The sequence below is a fragment of the Periplaneta americana genome, chromosome 6 (assembly GCF_040183065.1).
Source record: "Periplaneta americana isolate PAMFEO1 chromosome 6, P.americana_PAMFEO1_priV1, whole genome shotgun sequence".
NCBI classification, from domain to species: Eukaryota; Metazoa; Arthropoda; class Insecta; order Blattodea; family Blattidae; genus Periplaneta; species Periplaneta americana.
Window position 1 is genome coordinate 132612400 of NC_091122.1, and position 11509 is coordinate 132623908.

The 11509-nt window shown below is 34.7% G+C and overlaps 1 protein-coding gene across 1 annotated transcript in view; it reads left to right on the forward strand.

Moving 5' to 3' along the window:
* Nucleotides 1–10801, forward strand: part of LOC138701744 (uncharacterized) — a 33837-nt gene extending 23036 nt beyond the window's left edge. Inside the window, exons 2-4 of the mRNA XM_069828973.1 lie at nt 1152–1307; nt 2662–2823; nt 8265–10801. Of these exons, the coding sequence (XP_069685074.1) occupies nt 1152–1307; nt 2662–2823; nt 8265–8438 (492 nt within the window). The 3' untranslated portion in view covers nt 8439–10801. The remainder of the gene's footprint in view (nt 1–1151; nt 1308–2661; nt 2824–8264) is intronic.
* Nucleotides 10802–11509: the final 708 nt, after the last annotated feature.

Genomic DNA, 11509 nt, shown 5'->3' on the forward strand with positions numbered 1-11509 from the left:
GACTGATAATGATGCAAAAGTCCAATTAAATTCCGCATGGCGGAGGCTCCATTATTTTTTGGGGTGGTGTCATGCGTGATAGTCATACAGCACTTATTTCAATGGAGGGTAGCATGACAGTATTGGTACATTGTACGCAGGTTTTGGAAGCAATAGCTGAGCCATTCGAAAAAGATTTTGGCGATTACTTCATTTTCCAGAACGATAATTCACGGGTTCACAGAACAAGAGATGCGGATGAATTCCTTGAACGTGTTAAAATTACCAGAATGGAGTGGCCAGCGTGTTCAACTGATATGAACCCAATAGAGCACGTTTGGAACAGGCTTAAATATACATTCTTATGTAACAATCCTCCAATACAGACTGTCCAGGAGCTCCGGATGGCGACTGTTGAGGAATGGGAACATCTCAATCAACAGGACTTTAATGACCTCGTTAGTAGTATGCTCACACAGGGTATTACCAAATATTGATTACATCTGGATTGAATTTCCATCAACAATTAAATGAAATTTATACTGTAGTGTTCATTACATGAGCTTGATCAATAAAAATCAAGAAAATTGTACGAACTCTTCATTAAATTCTTGTTTTGAACGTTGCTAAATGGTTTTATTATTTTCATGTATAACCTGCAACAAAGTTCGGAAACCGTAGTGTTTCCAAACCTTTTGTGATGTGTGTAGTTGATAAAGCGCCGTTAAATAACCAAGTAAATATATTCTCAATAGTATGATTATGACGATATTCAATTACGACATGGATAGTCGACAATTTTAATCCTTGAGATTAGTATCTGTGGAGGAGATTTATGCTAACCACAGACAACATGCGAAGAATCCACTCTCGCCGACGAAATCAATGAAAGTATACTGTTCGAATTCCCCATAGCCCAAGAAAGAAATTGGTACTATTGAAGTTAAACATTTTATGCGTTCAAGTGGGTATTGTCACTTCCAGATTCCATTTTAAGTCAAGTTAGGTTCGATTTTCATGCCCTAAAAACAGGCCACAAGTTTATTGGACGATATCATATTGCATTACATTACCGATGGCTCTTTGTTATAAGAGGGACACTAAAAACAACTGTAATTTAAAAATAACGAGGGACACTTTACGTAACTTAAATATGTGTTGTTCTTTTTCAGCGTAATTATGTCCTACTACCAACGAGACTAAGCGACGTGACATGCAATAAAGATTATATTGAGATCAGTAAACTGAAAGTTCAGAAGTTCAACAAAACAATGTCTGTGGTTAAAGGCACATTTATATTGAAGAAAGACTTCCCAGAGACTTCAAATGTAAGTGCAATTTAAAATGTTGTTTCATCATTTAAGGTAAGAGGATACTGAAATTTGACTAAAATTCACATTAACAAATTTCTTTTTCACTTCAAATAATCTTTTGACCGTAGAGACTATATTACAAATAAAATTTAAGTCCTAACTCAATGCTATGACATTTAATGACGCATTTTTTAAAACTCTATTAGCCAGATATTTAAAAGGCTACGCCCACTTCATTTTCTAATCTCATTTAATTCAAATTTACCGTATTCTCAATCTGATTTTGGTTGTTTATTTTATACATCTTAATTGCATAAGTTTTAACATTGTATCACTTCGGAATATGTATTACATGACTTTCTTGTGTTAAATTCTATCGTACCTAGTTTACGTGTTTCGACCTATTATGGGTCATCCTCAGAATTGGTCGTTGTTGGTCTTGGCGCCTCTTGTTTTGTTTCCTGTGAGGGTGTGTTTGTGTGGAGTACTGTAGAATCAAAGAGTGTGTGTGTTCTGAAATTGAGTTGTGTGTTGAGAATTTCATCCAACCAAAAATCCAAAAACTAAACACACTAGAATAATATGAAATATACAGACACAAAAAACACACCCCTTGCTCCTATGGGCATCAGTTTACATCACTGGCCTACGATAAAAGTATTCTTACGCCACAGATCATTGCTAGACTAATCGCATTGGTCCAGTGGAACAAAGAATGCATTTTAATTGGTTAAATTATATCACGCATCGTTCGAACTCTTTTCTTACGCGTAGTCTCATTAAAGCGACTTATCACTGTGTTCCACTGAATCGAATCAATTGTAATTAACAGATGTTTAATTAAGACGATATCTTTAAGCACGTAAAATCAAAAGGGATTTTAAGCCCATCTCACCTGGTGGATGGCATGGTTGGTACCCCGGCTGGAAACCAATAAGAGAACATAAAACGTGATGGTGAGAAGATTGGCGGACAGACAGTGATTCAGTCGGATGGTGACACGGTCGGGCAGGGATCGAGGAGTAAATATCTCGTAAGCCTGCCTGAGCAGAGAGAGTCCCTGGCACGAGGTTAACTCTCTGTAAACTCTCTCTGTTGCTTGTGTGTGTGAATGTATTCCACAATCTAATCCACGATCACTAGACCAGGAGTTCTTCATCTCCTAACTGACTGATTTTTTTTAATGCGTAAAATTAGAAAACTGCTGCTAGATCATTGGAGTCAGTAAAAAACAATGCAGAATTTTAAGATTAATTTATATATTTTTTTCCTGTAAAATAAATAATTTTGGATAAATGCTACGAACTCATGTATGATCCTCTTTCAGTTATGTCGATTTGTTCTGAATTGTTGAAATTATGTATTACAGTGTTCTGTAATGAGCTACCAGAACGTGGGCGGAGGAAAGTATGGCAAAGGGCCTGTGGATTTAACGCCGACGAAATGTTGCGATTTTTTTGAAAACGACAAAACTATTTGGCCTGCTGTACTCAAAGCAACAAACGTACCTATTAAATGTCCATTAAAGAAGGTGAGTATTATTGTCTTCTTATGGCCGTAATTATAGTTGAGACAATGGTAAGACTTAAAAACAAACTTAGTTCTATTTTTTTTTTAATTTGTCCGGCCAGAGGACGTTTTCCAAAGTTATCTATTTTTGTTTTCTGTTTGTCTACCTTTGTTTCCTTTATTTTTACTTAGACTAATATAATCACAACACCCATGCCCGAGGCGGGACTCGAACCCACAACCCTTCGGACCAAGCGATAGGGACATACCGTGCCCCTACCGCTTGAGCCATCCGGGCCGGCTTATTGGGACATGTACTTCGATCGTGAAGGTTATATGGCTTAAAGAATTACTTTTTAAATTTATAATAAAACATGACTTACAGAAATAAAACTGCGTAAAGCTTAAACTTTCCATGCAAATCCGTGTATTTTAGTGCAAATCTCTAGAAAATAAGATTTTTTAACTAAAACATCCTCCAAAAATAGCAGTAGTGATCTTAAATGCAATATTATATTTAATTTAACCTGTTCTCTAAATGGCGGGTTAAATACAAAGACCTCTATCTATTACTTCTTAATTCCGTAATACCCGTATTTATTTCTAAAAAAGCAAACTTCAAACTGTATCACGATTTTAATTGGTGTTATGAAAAGGTACAAGGGATGCAATTGGACTACTACGAACAATCGGCGAAATATACCTAGAGAAGAATATGTACACAGTATTTGTGGATTTAGAAAAGGCGTTTGACAGAGTGGATTGGAACAAACTAATGGGCATCCTGAAGAAAATAAGTGTGAATTGGAAAGACAGGAGGCTGTTCAGTAACATATACATGAAACAACGAGTGAAAGTCAGAATAGGAGAAAAAATGTCTGAAGGAAGTGAAATAGGGAGAGGAGTAGGATAAGGATGTTCTTTATCACCTACCCTGTTCAACATCTACTTGGAAGATTTAGTGAAGAACTGTTTTCAGTACATGGGAGGAGTGATAGCAGGAGGAAGAAGAATAAAGTGTATAAGATATGCTGATGATATGGCGTTGTTAGCAGAAGAGGAGCTGATACTAAGAGATATGTTGCTGGAGCTAAATGACAGCTGTGAGCAGTATGTAATGAAGATAAATGTCAACAAGACGAATATTATGATCATAGGAGGAAAAGAAAGGAAGACGGTAAACTTGCAAATTCTAAATTAGGCATTAGAGCAATTGGACAGCTTCAAATACTTGGGATGTACTATAAGCAGTAAGATGAGCTGCTTCCAAGACACGGAAGCTTTTAATAGAAACATGAGCATCTTCTGTGGACCTCTGGAAAAAGAACTAAGGAAGAGATTAGAAGTGCTTTGTGTGGAGTGTGGCATTGTCTGGAGTAGAAACATGGATATTATTTACAACATGTCCATTATGTATAGCTGTCAAAAGAAAAATTGGCCGCTCTCTAGAAACTAAATTCCCTTTGGCTATCTCCGCTACACTTCGGAGACAGGCGATGTTACATGTTGTTGGACCACGTTGCTTGATATCTACAGTTGTAATTAAAGTGTTCTGCGTGTTCCTGTTGTGGCATAATGGTAGCGTTTCGGGTTGGTATTCGTGAGGTTGTGCGTTCGAACACAACCTGTTGCTTTTTTTTTTAAAGAGGGAGAAAATATACTCGCTCATGTCTCTTTTATGAATGTTTTGGTAATTAACATTAGGTTCATGAATGTATTATACCATTAATTTATCATTATGTATTATGACATTATGGCTGCAAATGGAAAGAAAGAAAGAAAGAAAGAAAGAAAGAAAGAAAGAAAGAAAGAAAGAAAGAAAGAAAGAAAGAAAGAAAGATATATTCCCAACAAAAATAATATCTTTCGTGGCATAAACAAAATTCAAACAATAAAAAGTTAAAAAGCAAAACAGAAAGTCACGATTCAATATTTAGTCCATCTTCCTCCCGTTTGGATCACATCTTGCACTCGAGTGGGCATGGAATCGACGAGTCGTTTCAATTCTCAGCCACGACATTCCAAGAACCACGGGGTGTAGATTTATATGAAATAGAACATACTGTTTTCTAAATGTTTCATATAGCCCAAATGTTGTTTCTTTTATAGTAAGCTTATTATTTTCAGACAAATCTATTTTGTGGCTTACATTTTATAATTACTATATTTATGTCGCTTTTTTCCCTTACATTGTTATTTTTACGTTATTTATGTCGCTTATTTTCCTTATATTGTAATTTATAAACAATTACAATAGGTGTGTCTTCTCATATTCTAACAATGAAGTAATACTATTATTACTTCTTTTACTATTATTATTATTATTATTATTATTATTATTATTATTATTATTACTATTATAAAAATTGTTACAAAGTACCTTTGTAAATAGTATTACATGTAATATTGTTTATATTCCTAAGAAAACATTACGTTTCTGCACCAGAGAGACGATAATATAATATACAGAACGATCCAAATGTCGCGTACATTAAAATTACAGTGTCTATATTGAGTAGAGAAGTTGGAAAGTGCTATCGGCTACCGCTAGATAGCATCATAGGTATTAACAGCAACAAACTTAGACGTCATTGTGATGTGAATGTATACCACAGTCTAATATATACAGTCTCGCAACTCATACGTATAAAATATGCCAACATTTGACAGCTGTCGCGACAGTAGCCCTCTAGCGGCAGGCAAGTTAAATTTGTGCACACGACATATGATAACACAGCAGAAAACGGGTTTTGCGTAATTTATTTTATATTTTTATGTTATACAGTAAGTGTATTTGGTTCTTATTAATTTTACTTTAGAATCCTAGAAGAATTTCACACGCAGTTAATCTACAGTTTCAGAAGCTAGGAATAAACGTAATTCTTTCTGCTTCTTACAACTGAATCATGGCCCTGAACACTTATCATGGTTTGAAATAATATAATTGTTTGTACGTGGACGGTTAATTCAATTCATACCTAAATATATTTATGAACCATTGGAACTCTATATTTCCTGTGAGAAGAGTCAAATTTGTAGGGCATATCTCGTAGGGTACATCGCGTGGTGAACTCCTCTCCCTATTTCCTGAGAAATTAACTATTTTCCATACCGCAAATTGGGGTAAACTCGGCCGCTGAGGTAAACTTAAAAATAAAAAAGGGGAAGATTTAAACCTTAATTTGACAGACAATGATTTATGAAGTTCATTATTTTTCCGTTTCATTTTTTTATTATTTTGAGTCGGTAATAGTGCTGATATTAGCTATGGTTTAAAATTTTATGGAAAGTTTACCGCATTTTACATTACATTTCTAGTTTTCACACATAAGCTTAATTTTAACTTACCCTACCTATATAATACGTAATTTACATGCACTTACTATTATTATGACGTAGGTGAAAACAAATGAATACACAATTAACTTCAATTAACTCAGAAAATGTAGGCCTAATTTTATTTTCAGAGCAGAAGTGGTGTAAGTCAAAAATGGGTAATGAGGGTTAAAGAAAAACATTCTGTAAAATACAGCGCAAAGTAGCAGTTAATATTGAATTTATTTAAACTATTAGTAGTCAGTGAATAGCACGAAGGATATATTAATTGCTACTTCGCGCTGTATTTTACAGAATTTTTACTTTAAACCTCATTACATAATTTTGACTTATACCACTTCTGCTCTGAACGGCTCAAATAATCACTGGCAATGTAAAATCAACACCAATGACAGTCATGCAAATTATTACAGAAGAGATTGCTTTTTATATTAAATTTAAAATGCTCTTTTATTTCTTGAGAACCTAATACGTCTGCCACATGAATCTACACCAACACATCAGAAATTTATCGACACAGTCTGGATTTATTCAAGAAGTGAATATTTTGCAAAAGGATTATAATACGCCATGAATTCTTGAAAAATTAACACCATAATTCCTACTTGAATGCAATATAACATTCAACTTTTGAAAAATATAAAGAAAAAACACGAATACAAAAATTATGGAATTACTTGCATTAAAAACTGTAGATACATTATCCAAAATCGGAATGGTTACACATTTACACATGATCTCTGCAAAACAATAATATACTGTAACAGATATTTACTTTGTTTTTATTTAAACTCCCCTTCCTGACATACAAATAGGTAACTGATAACTAATAAATGTTTTATAGAACACAATAAGTAGGCTACATCAAGAGGCCTATATATATTATTAGTCCTCTTGGGCTACCTACAGCGTGGATTATGGGTTATGACTGAGTTATGATTTTCTCTTGGTCTTTAGAGAATCTGAAGAACGAAAAATTCGGAGATTTAAACTTGTTCTTACTGCAATTTTCGTCATTGCACACATTGCCTTTATTCCGACGCATGATTAAAACGTTATTATAACATCTCGCATACCTTTAAAGCACGTGCTGGCTGTATCAACCCTATGACCAGTGCCTTGCCTGCCGCTTGAGCGCTAGTGTCGTGAATATTGGCAAAAAAAGTGTTGAAGTTGCGCGACTGTATATATTAGACTGTGATGTATACACTGACGATTGCAGTAGTCCTTTGTTTATTGCTCGGCAAATCTGCCTTTTCCCAAGAGCAAGGAGTTTTCATTGTTGAGCATTCTTTTTCCAGTCGTTCTTATGCACGTGTTGTAGACGAATTTCGTAGGAATTATCCAGATGTGGCAGTGCCTAACTATTCGATCAAACGAAATTAATCGCCCGTTTTAGGGAATGTGGATGAGCGCTTCTTGACAATGATGAACGTGATTGTTGGTTCCAGCAGGACAGTGCCATATGTCACACATCTAATGACACCATGCAGTTTTTGTGCGAGTTTTTTGGTGAGCGTATCATTTAGCAAGGATTACGGCCCCCGCGTTTCCCTGATTTGACGTCTCCAGATTTCTTCTCGTGGGGTTATCTTAAAGGAAGGGTATACAAAAACAGGCTGCACACTCTGGAGGAACTAAAGATGAACATAACAACGGAGATTAACAACATCAATGTACGCGTGCTCAAAAAAGTGGCCGCAAACATGGCAGAAAGAGTTCGTACATGTATTACTGAACGGGGCTGCCATTTTCAGCATGTGTTGTGAAAAATGATGTAACTCATGTGAATACTGACGTAAGTAAACGTAATAAATTCATCTTTATAAATATATGTGAACGTATTAAGATGTGCGCGACTTTTGGATCGCTCTGTATTTTGACCAACATATATTTACGTTTGTCCTTCAGGCGGACGTTTAATTTTTTGCACTACCTCCATCCAACTGGCATGATGTGTATATGAGGGCAGGGGACTATCTTGCCAGCTGCTTTGTAAGCACTGTATTATTCTGTGTGTACTTAACTTCAGAGTAAATATATCTCAACTTCGAAGTCCAGTCATATCACACTGGTTCAAATGATTTATTTAAAAGCACGTAATATTATATTGTTGATATTTTCTAGGGTACATACGAGTTGAAAAATTTTGACATAAATGTTGCCAACCTGCCAGATACTCTTCCACCTCCCAACGAATGGATGATGGAATTAACAGCCACTATGGAAGATAAATCGGTGCTTTTCAGCATCCAAGGTTATGGAGAAATAAAACGATCTGTAAACCCACTTGGTCGCTAGAGGAGAAGAATTAATACTGGCCACATTCCAGACGCAGCTTACATTTACTGATGTATCTACAAACATTACTGTAATCACTAAATTAAGGAATTAAAATGAGGCTTGAAATATTTATTTTACTTTAATCTACGAGTACTATGCAATTTCAGGTGCTGCAACTTTATTACATATCCCGTCTTGTTACTGCACTGATAGAAAGAAAATTTGTGACAAATACTTATACAAAACAGACTAGGCGATATGTCAATGTAAATGCGAAGATTAGAAAGTAACTGTTCAAGGTATGGCCACAGTCTAGTATATACAGTTGCGAAGCTTGAGTTCTGAGGGTGCTAGGAATAATAGACTGTGTCGGTACTATTTCGCATTGTCTGTAATGAGACGATATTAGCGATCCTAGTGGTTAGCAACTATCTAAGGATGCATATTTACTACGTATTGAGCTTCGTGACTGTATTACTAGACTCTGGTATGACATCGAGATTTCTTACAAATGTGGGAACTATGCATCCAATAGTTCAAACCACCTGAACTATTATAAAAACGTTCAAGAAGAGTCTCGGAAGAGCTTACAGATGAGAACAAAAAAAAATGAAACTTTGAGGCACAGCATGGAATAGAGGCATCTATCCTTATTGGTTCAGAAAATATTAAAAAATTAGGAATCATCAAGCAAAGTAATGATAACTTGATTTCAAAATGTTACAGAAGTAATTTACTCATTCATTCATAGTTTTATGCACAAGGGTAGGTTCTTCACCGCAAACCCGGCATTCTCAAATCTTCACTCTTTTCGCCTTCCCCTTCGTCTCGGCATACAATCCATATAAACTTAATGTTCTCTACCATCTAATATCTTCTTCTCCACCGAACTTTTTTTTCAATTCACCATTCCTTTCAGTGCATCCGTCAGTAGGAAGTTTCTTCTTAGTCAGTGATCCTGCCATTTTTTCTCTTCCTGATCTGTTTCAACATTATTCTTTCTTCACGTTCCATTTTCTCCATATTCATATTTCAGACGATTTCAGTCGTTTCTCTTCACTTCGTCGTAATGCCCATGTTTCTGCTCCGTACAATGTCACACTCCACAAAAACACTTTACTAGTTTCTTCCCTAGTTCTTTCTCCAAAGGACCGCAGACAATGCCTCTTTGTCTATTAAAAGCTTACTTTGCCATTGCTATAATCTTTTTTACTTTCTGAAAGCAGTACATATTATTTCCCTGGTAGAGGGGAAGAGAAGGCCTTATGGCCTTATCTCTACCAGATTAAATAAATAAATATTAAATACTAATTAAGGTACACCTCATTTATTATTAAGTACTATTTATGTGATAAATGTAATTAATTTCCTCTACCAACATTTTCCTCTGTCCATTATAAGTAGGGCTAAGAATTATATGCCGTTACATTGCGCTTCAAGCGCCTCTGACTTTAGGTAATTTATTTGGGGTGGGGGATTTCAGTGTGTTTCGTTCAGCAGTGAACTTTAGTTGATCGGTTACATTACGATCGAATACTGCTATTCGTAACAGACAACATTCAACGTCCTGTAAAGAAGAATAATAGCAAGATGCCGAGGACGAAATTTTTGGCAATTTCAAATGATGAAACTTGTAATAATTATACAGATTTTGAGATAAGTAATGCTTGTGTAAAATATTTCAAATATTCCCCCATTGTTTGTACAGGAACGAAGTTTCTCTAAATATAAGGCTGTGTTTTCTAGCTACAGGCAATCATTCTCCTTTGAAAATTTGAAAATGTGGTTTGTTATTCACTACATCAATATATGAAAAGAAAAATTACGTAATACAAAAACGTAACACACTATCATATTAATACAGTGAAATAATAAGGCTGATAATTGTCAATGTTATATTAGGTATATTTTCTACAGACATTAAATACCAAGTAGTCAATGATATTGTGACGAACCGAATAGTTGGAACACGAGATATGAAAAGATGTAGCAAACAAGACGAAGAAAATACTGGATAAATATTATGGATATTTAACTCGATGTAAAATTTGTGACAATTTCAAATAAGGAAATTTATAATAATGATACAGATTTGAGATAGATAATGCTTATTTCAAATATGTCCTCATTGTTTCTGCAGAAATGGAATGAAGTTTTTCTAGATGTAAGGCTGTGTTTTCTAGCAATAGGCAATCACTCTCCTTTGAAAATTTGAAAATGTGGTTTGTTATTCACTGCAACAATATATGAAATGAAAAATTATGTAATACAAAAACGTAATACACCATCATATTAACACAGTGAAATAATAAGGCTGATACTTGTCAATGTTATATTAGGTGTATTTTCTACAGACAGAAAATAAAATGTCTTTAAAATAGTGCAATTTTTCTTTAACAAAGAAAATGATGTCTTTAAATTTTCCTTTAGCAGATAGTTGTGTTTCGAAGTCAAAGGAGTGGCTTTCAACCACCCAAATGCTGAGGACTAACATACCGTGATGATAAGCATGAGTTCAAACGAACGAAAGACACTGCGTTAACTCACCCCAACTCTGAGACGTACTCAAAGATAAAGGCGCACGAAGCGCATTGGTAGTGTAACGGCATATATTTCTCAGGCCTATTTATAACGTATCATTTGTCAGCTTATTACAAAAAGTCATAGAAAATCGTATTTCTTTAATTGGAGCATAATATAGCGGCTTGATTTCAAATAAACATCCATTAGGCCTTTTAATGTTTATTAAAAATTATTACACTTCAAGTGTATGATTTCCATCTAAATAGAATTGGAGACAATGAATATGAACAAAATCCGTTCTATAGTTCAGATGAATCGATTTCAGATGGACGGTGAGAAGGAATGTCCAGAACAATTTTTCTGGTATAAGGTATGTTAAAAACATGTGTTTATATTGAAATCTTAAAAATAGCTTCCTCAGCATCAAAACAGTGTTTCTATATTTCTTCGTATAGTGAGAAAGTGAAAAAAGTTAAACATATAATAAATTGTGTTGATAAAACTGAGGCCAGAGTAATTATACTATTTTTAAAGTGATTAATATTTATATTGTTTTAAAGTGACAT